General features: G+C 45.0%; 1 protein-coding gene across 1 annotated transcript in view; it reads right to left on the reverse strand.

Annotated features, from left to right (window-relative positions):
* The window catches only part of LOC139411283 (SH3 and multiple ankyrin repeat domains protein 2-like), a 162,580-nt gene that overhangs the window by 77,080 nt on the left and 71,403 nt on the right, over nucleotides 1-14,097 (reverse strand). Inside the window, exon 13 of the mRNA XM_071157362.1 lies at nucleotides 6,649-6,730. Coding sequence (XP_071013463.1) covers nucleotides 6,649-6,730 — 82 coding nt within the window. The remainder of the gene's footprint in view (nucleotides 1-6,648; nucleotides 6,731-14,097) is intronic.

Here is a 14,097-nt window from a genome sequence, read left to right on the forward strand (position 1 = left end):
AGATCTGCCAGTCGACCAGACTCTTCCAGATCTGCCAGTCGACCAGACTCTTCCAGATCTGCCAGTCGACCAGACTCTTCCAGATCTGCCAGTCGACCAGACTCTTCCAGATCTGCCAGTCGACCAGACTCTTCCAGATCTGCCAGTCGACCAGACTCTTCCAGATCTGCCAGTCGACCAGACTCTTCCAGATCTGCCAGTCGACCAGACTCTTCCGGATCCGCCAGTCAGCCAGGATCTTCCGGATCCGCCAGTCAGCCAGGATCTTCCAGAACCGCCAGCCAGCCAGGATCTGCCGGATCCAACCACCTGCCTGAGCTTCCTCTCAGTGCTGAGCTTCCTCTCAGTGCTGAGCTACCCATCAGTCCCGAGCTACCTCTGTCCCGAGCTGTCCTTCTGTTCCGAGCTTCCCCTCTGTCCCGAGCTGTCTCTTAGGAGGGTCACCTATCTAGGGACGCTAAGGAGGTGGACAAAGACTATTATGGAGTGGGGTCCACGTCCAGCGCCAGAGCCGCCACCGCGGACAGATGCCCACCCACACCCTCCCCTATAGGTTTAAGTTGTGCGTCCGGAGTCCGCACCTTGGAGGGGGGGTACTGTCACGTTCTGACCATCGTTCGTGTGTGTTTTCCTTGTTTTAGTGTTGGTCAGGACGTGAACTGGGTGGGCATTCTATGTTGGATGTCTTGTTTGTCTATTTCTATGTCTGGCCTGATATGGTTCTCAATCAGAGGCAGGTGTTAGTCATTGTCTCTGATTGGGAACCATATTTAGGTAGCCTGGGTTTCACTGTGTGTTTGTGGGTGATTGTCCTTAGTGTCTTGATGTCCTTATTCTGTGTTAGTTTACACTATTATAGGCTGTTTCGGTTTTTCGTTACGTTTATTGTTTTGTAGTGTTTGTATTTAGATTCGTGTTTCGTTTATTGAATAAACATGGATCGCAATCTACACGCTGCATTTTGGTCCGACTCTCCTTCTCATATAGTAAACCGTTACACTTAGGTTGAAGTCACTAAAACTCGTTTTTCAACCACTCCACAAATGTCTTGTCAACAAACTATAGTTTTGGCAAGTCGGTTAGGACAACGACTTTGTGCATGACAAAAGCACATTTTCCAACAATTGTTTACAGACAGATTATTTCACTTATAATTCGCTGTATCACAATTCCAGTGGGTCAGAAGTTTACATACACTAAGTTGACTGTGCCTTAAAACAGCTTGTAACCTTCCAGAACATGATGTCATGGCTTTAGAAGCTTCTGATAGGTTAATTAACATGATTTGAGTCAATTGGAATAACCTGTGAATGTATTTCAAGGCCTACCTTCAAACTCAGTGCCTCTTTACTTGACATCATGGGAAAATCAAAATAAATCAGCCAAGACTTCAGGAAAAAAATTGTAGAACTTCACAAGTCTAGTTCATCCTTGGGAGCAATTTCCAAACGCCTGAAGGTACCACGTTCATCTGTACAAACAATAATACGCAAGTATAAACACCATGGGACCACGCAGCTGTCATACCGCTCAGGAAGAAGAAGTGTTCTGTCTCCTAGAGATGAATGTACTTTGGTGCGAAAAGTGCAAATCAATCGCAGAACAATAGCAAATGCTGGAGGAAACAGGTACAAAAGTATCTATATCCACAGTAAAACGAGTCCTATATTGACATACAGTGGGGCAAAAAAGTATTTAGTCAGCCACCAATTGTGCAAGTTCTCCCACTTAAAAAGATGAGAGAGGCCTGTAATTTTCATCATAGGTACACTTCAACTATGACAGACAAAATGAGGAGAAAAAATCCAGAAAATCACATTGTAGGATTTTGAATGAATTTATTTGCAAATTATGGTGGAAAATAAGTATTTGGTCACCTACAAACAAGCAAGATTTCTGGCTCTCACAGACCTGTAACTTCTTCTTTAAGAGGCTCCTCTGTCCTCCACTCGTATTAATGGCACTTGTTTGAACTTGATATCAGTATAAAAGACACCTGTCCACAACTTCAAACAGTTAATTAGAAGCATTTTTTAAGCCCTACTTCAATTTGGGATACAGATAATAGAAGTTTAGTAGTCAGGTTTGGATGCAATGACAGCTCATTGCTGAGTTATCTGTTATCACAGGCTATTCCGCGATGGCCAGTTGCCACTATCAGTTGTTCACCTTGACCTATGCAGTACATACACAGCTCCTGCATATTTACAGTTTATTCAGAAAATATTCAGACCCCTTGACTTTTTCCACATTTTCCTACATTACAGCCTTATTCTAAAATGTATTTTTAAAAAAATCCCTTATCAATCTACACACAGTCCCGATAAATACAAAGCAAAAACAGTAATTTTTTATTTTTTGCAATGTATTTAAAATACAGAAATGTAACATTACATTTTCATAAGTATTCAGTCACTTTACTCTGTACCTTGTTGAAACACCTTTGGTAGTGATTATTGTGTTATTGACTGTACATTTGTTTATCCCATGTGTAACTCTGTGTTGTTTGTGTTTATCTTGGCCAGGTCGTAGTTATAAATGCGAACTTGTTCGCAACTGGCCTACCTGGTTAAATAAAGGTGAAATAAAAAACAAATAAAAAAACATCCTCTTGTCTTCTTGGGTATGACGGTACAAGCTTGGCACCTGTATTTGAGAAGTTTCTCTCATTCTTCTCTGCAGATCCTCTCAAGCTCTGTCAAGTTGGATGGGGAGCGTCGCTGCACAGCTATTTTCAAGTCTTTCCAGAGATGTTCCTTCGGATTAGAGACATTCAGAGACTTGTCCCGAAGCCACTCCTGCGTTATCTTGGCTGTGTGCTTAGGGTCGTTGTCCCGTTGGAAGGTGAACCTTCCCCCAGTGTAAGGTCCTGACCGCTCTGGAGCAGGTTTTCATCAAGGATCTCTCTGTACTTTGCTCCGTTCATCTTTCTGTCGATTCGGACTAGTCTCCCAGTCCCTGCCACTGAACAACATCCCCACATCATGATGCTGCAACCACCATGCTTCACCGTAGGGATGGTGCCAGGTTTCCTCCAGATGTGATGCTTGGCATTCAGGCCAAAGAGTTCAATCTTGGTTTCATCCAAACAGAGAATCTTGTTTCTCATGGTCTGAGAGTCCTTTAGGTGCCTTTTGGCAAACTTCAAGCGGGCTGTCATGTGCCTTTTACTGAGAAGTGACATCCGTCTGGCCACTCCACCAAAAAGGCCTGATTGGTAGATTGCTGGAGAGATGGTTGTTCTTTTGGAAGGTTCTCCCATCTCCACAGAAGAACTCTGGAGCTCTGTCAGAGTGACCATTGGGTTCTTGGTCACCTCCCTGACCAAGGACCTTCTCCCCCGAATGCTCAGTTTGGCCGGGCGACCAGCTCTAGGAAGAATCTTCGTGGTTCCAAACTTCTTCCATTTAAGAATGATGGAGGCCACTGTGTTCTTGGGGACCTTCAATGCTGCATAAATGTTTTGGTACCCTTCCCCAGATCTGAGCCTCGACACAATCCTGTCTCTGGTCTCTACAGACAATTCCTTTGACCTCATGGCTTGTTTTTTGCTCTGACATTCACTGTCAACTGTGGGACCGTATATAGACAGGTGTGTGCCTTTCCAAATCATGTCCAAACAATTGAATTTACCACAGGTGGACTCCAAACAAGTTGTAAAAACATCTCAAGGATGATCAATGGAAACAGGATGCACCTGAGCTCAATTTCAAGCCTCATAGCAAACGGTCTGAATACTAATGTAAATATGGTATTTCAGTCTATTATTTTTCATAAATGTGCATACATTTCTAAAACCTGTTTCCCTTTGTAATTATGGGGTATTGTGTGTAGATTTTTATTTATTTAATCAAACTAAATGTGGAAAAAGTCAAAGGGTCTGACTATCTGGTCGAGTTGGGGACCATTCAAAAATTATTAGGGGGGAGGAGGGGTCCAACCCCCCTCCTCGAGTTGTCATGATTTTTTTTACCTCCCTGCCCAACATAAAAAATATTTTCAACTGACCCTCACCTTATACTTGAAAAAACGTATATTACCCTCCAGTTTTGTTTAGTTAACTTAATAATGATTAAGACAACAGTAACTGCCTTGGCAATAGTGTAGCAACCCTGTGTTTCTAAGCGCCGATATCGACTCTGCCACTTAAGCTTGATTTTGTGACACAGTTGATGCCATGCTGGGCTATGGGATAGAAGGTTGAGGGTCCACCCACGACTTCGGCAGGCGAGCTCACTCTCCCTACTATGCTCATTACAATATGTTGTTCAAAGTGGTTAGAGAGGCTAATGAGAGAGAAATAATGGAGGCTACCAAAAATATTACAAGATTATTAAATTATGACAGGAGTGTTTACTTCAGTTCCTCCCATTTAATAAGAGAGGAAGCACAAAACTGGCACCTGTCATCAGTCCTCACACATCTCTCTCAGTACCAGTCAGAAGTCGAATAATAGTGGAGACATCAAAACTATGAAATAACACATATGGAATCATGTAGTAACCAAAAAGGGTTAAGCAAATCCAAAATATATATATGCACTGCTAACACAGCGTGCATCCAACCTGGAACCACCAATGTGTCGGAGGAAACACCGTGCACCTGGCAACCTTGGTTAGCGTGCACTGCGCCCGGCCCGCCACAGGAGTCACTGGTGCGCGATGAGACAAGGAGATCCCTACCGGCCAAGCCTTCCCTAACCCGGACGACGCTAGGCCAATTGTGCGTCGCCCCACGGACCTCCCAGTCGCGGCCAGTAGCGACAGAGCTTGGGCGCTAACCCAGGGTCTCTGGTGGCACAGCTGGCGCTGCAGTACAGCGCCCTTAACCACTGCGCCACCCGGGAGGCCCCTGGAATGAATTTCAATTAACAGGTGGACCTTGTTAAAGTACATTTGTGGAATGTCTTTCCTTCTTAATGCATTTGAGCCAATCAGTTGTGTTGTGACAAGGTAGGGTTGGTATACAGAAGATAGCCCTATTTGGTAATATACCACGTCCATAGTATGGCAAGAACAGCTCAAATAAGCAAAGAGACATAAACTGTTCAGAGGAGACTGCGTGCATCAGGCCTTCATGGTCAAATTGCTGCAAAGAAACCACTACTAAAGGACACCAATAATAAGAAGAGACTTGCTTGGGCCAAGAAACACGAGCAATGGACCTTAGACCGGTGGAAATCTGTCCTTTGGTCTGATGAGTCCGAATTTTAGATGTTTGGTTCTAAACCGCTGTGTCTTTGTGAGACTCAGAGTACGTGAATGGATTATCACCATGAAGCATGGAGGAGGAGGTCTGATGTTGTGGGGGTGCTTTGCTGGTGACACTGTCAGTGATTTATTTAGAATTCAAGGAACACTTAACCAGCATGGCTACCACAGCATTCTACAGCGATACACCATCCATAGTGGGACTATCATTTGTTTTTCAACAGGACAATGACCCCACATCTCCAGGCTGTGTAAGGGCTATTTGACCAAGAATCAGAGTGATGGAGTGCTGCATCAGATGACCTGGCCTCCACAATCACACGACCTCAACCCAATTGAGATGGTTTGGAATGAGTTAGGCCACAGAGTGAAGGAAAAGCAGCCAACAAGTGCTCAGCATGTGTGGGAACTACTTCAAGACTTTTGGAAAAGCATTCCAGTTGAAGCTGGTTAAGAGAATGCTTAGAGTGTGCAAAGCTGCCATCAAGGCAAAGGGTGGCTACTTTGAAGAATCTTAAATATAAAATATGTTTTGATTTTGGTTACTATATGATTCCATGTGTTATTTCATAGTTTTGATGTCTTCCCTATTATTCAGGCCTATAGTTTAGTTCGTAATATTTTTTAAAATAAATTAGCTTTTTTTTTTGAGGAGAAGAAGCACTCTTGCTTGCTGAATATAAAATAGGCAATCAAAATGAACTGGTGGGGAAGATTGAATGGCGAGAGCGTAGGCTACATGTAGCTCTGGTGGGATGTGATCTGGCGGTGATAAATTGATATATTGCAGCACTGATGCATTGTACACGTAGCCTATAGAGAACAGAGGGAAATCCATTAATTCATTCATTCATTCACACAACGAACCTGTGTCTTGCAGTGCACGGCCTGTCAGTGGCAGTACAGGTGTCCCATAGAATATGTTCTATTGGTCGAACCACAGGTTCCATAGGGGAGGCATATCTAATTAGATGGGAAAGTTGGCTAGGATGGAATATAGGAAAACCTGCCAAAACAGTGAATGTAAATAGGGGGGAAATGCACTATACCCTCCACTGTGTGTCCAATAAAAAACCCTCCCCAAAGCAAAGAAAACATCTGCACCCCTCCCTCTCCTATCTTGGTCCCCCACAGTAATTTTCAAATGGCCCCTTATGGGAGATATGCCTATATCACACTTCATGCTGTGATTAGTTGTCTAAAATTGGCTAGTGGTCATATCCAACACATTGGAAAGTAGGCCTGTGACTGGGAGTGGATAAGACAATGAGAGAGAAGAAGAAGAGAAAAATGTAATGATAACAATTGAAAACTAGAGCAAAAACAAACCTCTGAGACAAGCTACCACTTCACATAAACTTCCACTTAGCTAATCACCCTGTGTGTTTGTGTGTGTATGCGTGTGTGTGTTTTAATAAAGGCATCTGAGTAACCTTACCTGGAGGCATCAAAGCTATCGTAGGACCCCACAGTGTAGTGTCGGAAGAGTTTCCTCCTGTCCGAGCGGTCAGCTCTTGTGTCTGTGGAAGAACAGGAGGACCAACAGTCATTGACCACATTAGTCACCTAACGCATGCATGGCTACAGAAATCAATTCATCATCTCTAATAGAAAGAGATAAACAAACAACAGCAACATGCAAACTGTGAAACTCCTTTACAAGAAAGTGCAGCTCTGCAATCCAATCAACTGTGCAAACAACCATAGAAATATGGACACGCTCCAGTTTTCATTCTAAAAGTACAAAACGAATGACAAATTACAAATCGAACCCCAACCCCTACCACCCTATAGGCACTTCAAGTATGTAACTCTGAAAGGATTGGATAAGGTGACTGATAACAACAAGCTGCAGAAGTGTGCACCACTGTAACGCAAAGAACTACAATCTCCTTTGGTAAAAAGAAACAACACTTAAGCAATAAATCAACTCAAGCAACACACACACACACACACACACACACACAGTTACCTCCAAAACAAACTTTCCTCCCGATAGAGCCAGTTTTTTCCATTTGCACTCCTAAATGTCTCTTCCCTCTTTCTCTCCCTCAATTTCTGTCTTTAACATACACCGTCTTTCTATCACTCTCATTCTTTCAGACACGCTTTCTATGTCTTTCCCTCGCTCTTCCTCTTTCTCTCTCTCCCTTTCTTTCAGATGCAATCAGTGGCAGGGACATGCCTTGAATGTTCAGAAATGCCCAAATCCACAGTGTCTAGAGAATAGCCCGAAAACCAGACAGGCAATCCCACTGAGCGTTAAGGATATAATCTGGGTTGAGCTCTGTGGTTATTGCTGAGGAGAAAACATAATGTAAAGGAGAAGAGAGAATAAAGAGGAGGGAGGTGAAAGAGATACATACTTCATCACAACAGGCCCACTCCATAGAAACCACCAGTGTACTGTATGGAGTTTGTTTCCATGACCACCGATCAATGGAGAAGGTACATGACGTGCATGTGTGGTCGCTGTGAAGTTTTCCTTAGTGTGTGTGTGTGTGTGTGTGTGTGTGTGTGTGTGTCTACATCTGAATGTGTGGGTGTGCAGGTGGAGTGGTAGAATAATTGAAGGGTGTGTGTGTGTGTGTGTGTGTGTGTGTGTGTGTGTGGAAGAGGGTGGACGGTTACTGATTTGGTTACAGTTCAACGTGAAGGGAGGTCTTTGTTGACCTCCTCCCTCCTTTGTTCCCTCCCTCCTACTCCCTCCTACTGGGGGAATGAAAAGGACACAAAATGAGCAAGACATATAAAAAATGATTTATGAGTAATAAATAAACTTAGCAGGGTTTAAAATATTTGAAGGCTTACACAGCAAAGGCACAACAACTACAGTGGGGAGAACAAGTATTTGATACACTGCCGATTTTGCAGGTTTTCCTACTTACAAAGCATGTAGAGGTCTGTAATTTTTATCATAGGTACACTTCAACTGTGAGAGACGGTATCTGAAACAAAAACTTAGAAAATCACATTGTATGATTTTTAAGTAATTAATTTGCATTGTAGATGTAGAGGCCAAGGAGTTGCCATAACAAGCGGTGATGCAGCCAGCCAAGATGCTCTCAATGGTGCAGCTGTACAACTTTTGAGGATCTGAGGGCCCATGCCAAATCTTTTCAGCCTACTGAGGGGGAAGAGGCATTGTAGCGCCCTTTTCACAACTGTTTTTGTGTATGTGGACCATGATAGATCCTTCGTGATGTGAACACCAAGGAACTTGAAGCTCTCGACCCGCTCCACTACAGCCCCGTCGATGTGAATGGGGGAGTGCTCGACCCTCCGTTTCCTGTAGTCCACGCTCAGCTCAATTGCCTTGCTGACGTTGAGGGAGAGGTTGTTGTCCTGGCACCACACAGCCAGGTCTCTGACCTCCTCCCTAAAGGCTGCCTCATCATCGTTGGTGATCAGGCTTACCACCGTCGTGTCATCAGCAAACTTAATGAGGGCGTTGGGAGTCGTGCACCGCCACGCAGTCGTGGGTGAACAGGCAATACAGGAGGGAACTAAGCACACACCCCTGAGGGGCCCCAGTGTTGAGGGTCAGCTTAGCGGATGTGTTGTTGCCTACCCTCACCACCTGGGGGTGGCCTGTCAGAAAGTCCAGGCTCTAGTTGCAGGGGGAGCTGTTCAGTTCCAGGGTCCTTAGCTTAGTGATGAGCTTGGAGGGCACTATGGTGTTGAAAGGTGAGCAATAGTCAATGAACAACATTCTCACATAGGTATTGCTCTTGTCCAGGTGAGAGAGGACAGTGTGGAGTGCAATATAAATTCTGTGGATTTGTTGGGGCGGTATATGAATTGGTCCAGGGTGTCTGGGATGATGATGTTGATGTGAGCCATGACCAGCACTTCAAAGCATTTCATGGCTACAAATGTGAGTGCTACGGGCGATAGTAATTTAGAAAGGTTCTTGCCATTCTTGGGCACAGGGACTATGGTGGTCTGCTTACAACATGTAGGCTTTACAGACTGGGTCAGGGAGAGGTTGAAAATGTCAATGATGGTCTGCGTACCGTCTGAGTACGCGCATAGTCTTAGTACGCGTCCTGATAATCTTTATGGCCCTGCGGCCTTGTGAATGTTAATATGTTTAAAGGTCTTACTTGCAGAGGCTAAGGAGAGCGTGGTCACACAGTCCTCCGGCACGGTTGGTGCTGTCATGCATGGTTCAGTGTTGCTTGCCTCGACACTGAACCATGTAGAGTACCTTGTCAGGAAATTGAAGCTGTGTATTGGGTTTTATTACAGGCACAAAGCTTGTTTTTCCTTTTCTGCCAGAAAATAGTTGATTTGTTGTACTTTTCTCTCTGTGTTGGACTATGGTGATACTAATTACAGTGCCTTGCGAAAGTATTCGCCCCCCTTGAACTTTGCGACCTTTTGCCACATTTCAGGCTTCAAACATAAAGATATAAAACTGTATTTTTTTGTGAAGAATCAACAACAAGTGGGACACAATCATGAAGTGGAACGACATTTATTGGATATTTCAAATTTTTTTAACAAATCAAAAACTGAAAAATTGGGTGTGCAAAATTATTCAGCCCCCTTAAGTTAATACTTTGTAGCGCCACCTTTTGCTGCGATTACAGCTGTAAGTCGCTTGGGGTATGTCTCTATCAGTTTTGCACATCGAGAGACTGACATTTTTCCCATTCCTCCTTGCAAAACAGCTCGAGCTCAGTGAGGTTGGATGGAGAGCATTTGTGAACAGCAGTTTTCAGTTCTTTCCACAGATTCTCAATTGGATTCAGGTCTGGACTTTGACTTGGCCATTCTAACACCTGGATATGTTTATTTTTGAACCATTCCATTGTAGATTTTGCTTTATGTTTTGGATCATTGTCTTGTTGGAAGACAAATCTCCGTCCCAGTCTCAGGTCTTTTGCAGACTCCATCAGGTTTTCTTCCAGAATGGTCCTGTATTTGGCTCCATCCATCTTCCCATCAATTTTAACCATCTTCCCTGTCCCTGCTGAAGAAAAGCAGGCCCAAACCATGATGCTGCCACCACCATGTTTGACAGTGGGGATGGTGTGTTCAGGGTGATGAGCTGTGTTGCTTTTACGCCAAACATAACGTTTTGCATTGTTGCCAAAAAGTTCCATTTTGGTTTCATCTGACCAGAGCACCTTCTTCCACATGTTTGGTGTGTCTCCCAGGTGGCTTGTGGCAAACTTTAAACAACACTTTTTATGGATATCTTTAAGAAATTGCTTTCTTCTTGCCACTCTTCCATAAAGGCCAGATTTGTGCAATATACGACTGATTGTTGTCCTATGGACAGAGTCTCCCACCTCAGCTGTAGATCTCTGCAGTTCATCCAGAGTGATCATGGGCCTCTTGGCTGCATCTCTGATCAGTCTTCTCCTTGCATGAGCTGAAAGTTTAGAGGGACAGCCAGGTCTTGGTAGATTTGCAGTGGTCTGATACTCCTTCCATTTCAATATTATCGCTTGCACAGTGCTCCTTGGGATGTTTAAAGCTTGGGAAATCTTTTTGTATCCAAATCCGGCTTTAAACTTCTTCACACCAGTATCTCGGACCTGCCTGGTGTGTTCCTTGTTCTTCATGATGCTCTCTGCGCTTTTAACGGACCTCTGAGACTATCACAGTGCAGGTGCATTTATACGGAGACTTGATTACACACAGGTGGATTGTATTTATCATCATTAGTCATTTAGGTCAACATTGGATCATTCAGCGATCCTCACTGAACTTATGGAGAGAGTTTGCTGCACTGAAAGTAAAGGGGCTGAATAATTTTGCACGCCCAATTTTCAGTTTTTGATTTGTTAAAAAAGTTTGAAATATCCAATAAATGTCGTTCCACTTCATGATTGTGCCCCACTTGTTGTTGATTCTTCACAAAAAAATACAGTTTTATATCTTTATGTTTGAAGCCTGAAATGTGGCAAAAGGTCGCAAAGTTCAAGGGGGCCGAATACTTTCGCAAGGCACTGTATGTGCAAGCCTCAAGCGCTACACTGAAGGCTCTTCACCCTGTGTCATGCAGCCAGTCATTCTGTCACCAATCAGACGTCTAATTCACCATTGTGATCTCTACAATACTGTTGGGTGGACATCACTAGCAACACACAGGCTCAAACACAGGTACATTCTTATTTATAAGGCCATTTTAGGAAAACTGCACACCTAAAAAATCAATGTCAACAGTAAAGAGGCGACTCCGGAATTCTGGCCTTCTAGGCAGAGTTGCAAAGAAAAAGCCATATCTCAGACTGGCTAATAAAAATAAAATATTAAGATGGGCAAAAGAACACAGACACTGGACAGAGGAACTCTGCCTAGAAGGCCAGCATCCCGGAGTCACCTCTTCACTGTTGACGTTGAGACTGGTGTTTTGTGGGTACTTTTTAATGAAGTTGCCAGTTGTGGACTTGTGAGGCGTCTGTTTCTCAAACTAGACACTCTAATATGCTTGTCCTCTTGCTCAGTTGTACACCCGTGCCTCCCACTCCTCTTTCTATTCTGGTTAGAGACCGTTTGCACTGTTCTGTGAAGGGAGTAGTACACAGCGTTGTAAGATATCTTCAGTTTGAGATACTCAGCTAGTCTAAAGAAGGCCAGTTTTATTGTTTCTTTAATCAGGACAACAGTTTCCAGCTGTGCTAACATAATATGAAAAGGGTTTTCTAATGATCAATTAGCCTTTTAAAATTATAAACTTGGATTAGCTAACACAATGAGCCATTGGAACACAGGAGTGATGGTTGCTGATAATGGGCCTCTGTACAACAATGTAGATTTTCCATTAAAAAAATCAGCCGTTTCCAGCTACAATAGTAATTTACAACATTAACAATGTCTACTTGGTATTTCTGATCAATTGGATGTTATTTTAAATAGACAAAAAAATGTGCTTTTCTCTCAAAAACAAGGACATTTCTAAGTGACCCCAAACTTTTGAACGGTAGTGTAGGTCTCCATAGCCTTGGTCTCCAGACCCGACAGAGAGTACAGTCACCCGACAGAGAGTACAGCAGAGTGGTGCCTAGGAGAAGTTCAATCCCGCAGTCATAGTGTCTGTGCGGTGGAAGCGGAGTGGCCCGGACCTTACTGAACACCTCCAGGAGATTCTGCTATTCCGCGGGAATGGCGGAGAGGTCCGGGGCAACTTCCGAGCGCCCAGGAAGACATCCCGGGGCAGGCTACACTGACTTCAGGCAATGAGCGTGGCAGAACAGGATCCAGCCCATGATGGCACTAGCAGACCAGTCAATAAGGGGATTGTGTCGCTGGAGCCAAGAGAATCGCAATACCACGGGAACCTGAGGAGACTTAATGAGCAGGAATTTGATCATCTAACTGTGGTTCCCTGACACACATAGGTTGATGGGGGTTGTATGGTGGGTGACCCAGCCTATAGAGTGCCCGTCCAGCGCTCTAACGTCAATGGGAATGGAGAGGGGCTGAGTGGGGATGCCCAGTTCGGACACCAGGGGAGCGCACATGAAGCTCCCATCGGCCGCAGAGTCGATGAGTACCCGGAGAGATTTCGATTGGTTCCCCCACAGCAAAATGGCATGAAAAAGGGTGCGAGTAAGGGGAGAAGAAAGGTTCTATGTATGGCCCACCAGAGTACTCGCTCCTACCGGTGAGCCTGGTTTTTCAGTGGATAAATGGAGACGAAATGACCAGTAGTCCCGCATACAGGCAACTCTTAGTGTGAAGCCTGTATAGTCGTTCGGCTGGAGACAGTCTAGCTCTTCCTAGTTGCATTGGCTCGGGAAGAGCTGAATCGGCAGGTTTCGGAGACTCTCGAGGGAACCCGGGTAGCCACTGGTTCTCTCGGCAACGGAGCCGACAGAGACTTCCAGTATGCCCCAGAGGGGAGGTGGAATCCTTGGGCGGGCGAGTGAAATCGAATCTCCTTTCCTTCGTTCATTCCCTTAGTCGCCCATCGATCCGAATGTTCAAGGTGATGAGATCCATCGGTAGTTCCTGGGCTGCAAGCTTGTCTTTTACTTCCTCCAAAGCTCCATACAGGAGCATGTCATAACAGTGCTTCCGGGTTCCAGGCACTCTCAGCTGCCAACGTGCAGAAATCCACCGCATAGTCTGCCACACTGTGGGAGTCTTGCCGAAAATGGAGTAACTTCCGGGCAGCCTCTCACGGAAAATGGAGCATCAAAAACGTTCTTTACTTCTGCCACAAACTCCTCCAGACTGAAGCATACGGCGACTGTTGCTCCCATACTGCCGTAGCCCAGGCGAGAGCCCTCCTGGACATTAGTGTGATGAGGTACGCTGTCTTTGAGCGGTCCGAGAGGAAGGAGGAGGGCTGCAGCTCGATGATGCAGCTCTCGGGAAACCCGGGGCGCCCGGGGAGGAGGCGCTGCTAACAGCTGGGTTACCGAGGGGCTGGGAAGTCACTGTCATGGTAGGCTGCCTAACAGACAACTCGCGGAATTGCTCCAGCAATGTGTTCAACGCTCTGTCATGGCGTTCGGCCAAGGTCTTGAACCCTTCCATCAGACCACGAAGCAACTCCACGTGCCTTCCAATGGTGGTTCCTTGGGAGGAGATGGCGTTGCAGAGGTCGGTAATACAGATCACAGTCCAAACGGTACAGAACAGCAGGCAGTCACAGGGTCAGGGCAGGCAGAGGTCAATAATCCAGTGTGATGTGACAAGGTACAAAACGGCAGGTAGGCTCAGGGTCGGGGCAGGCAGAATTGGTCAAAACCTGGAAAACTAGAAAACAGGAACTAGAAACAGTCAGGAGCAAAGGGAAAAATGCTGGTAGGCTTGACGAACAAAACGAACGGGCAACAGACAAACATAGAACACATGTATAAATACACTGGGGATAATGTGGAAGATGGGCGACACCTGGAGGGGGGTGGAGACAAGCACAAAG

Source organism: Oncorhynchus clarkii, chromosome 6 (genome assembly GCF_045791955.1).
Source record: "Oncorhynchus clarkii lewisi isolate Uvic-CL-2024 chromosome 6, UVic_Ocla_1.0, whole genome shotgun sequence".
NCBI lineage: Eukaryota > Metazoa > Chordata > Actinopteri > Salmoniformes > Salmonidae > Oncorhynchus > Oncorhynchus clarkii.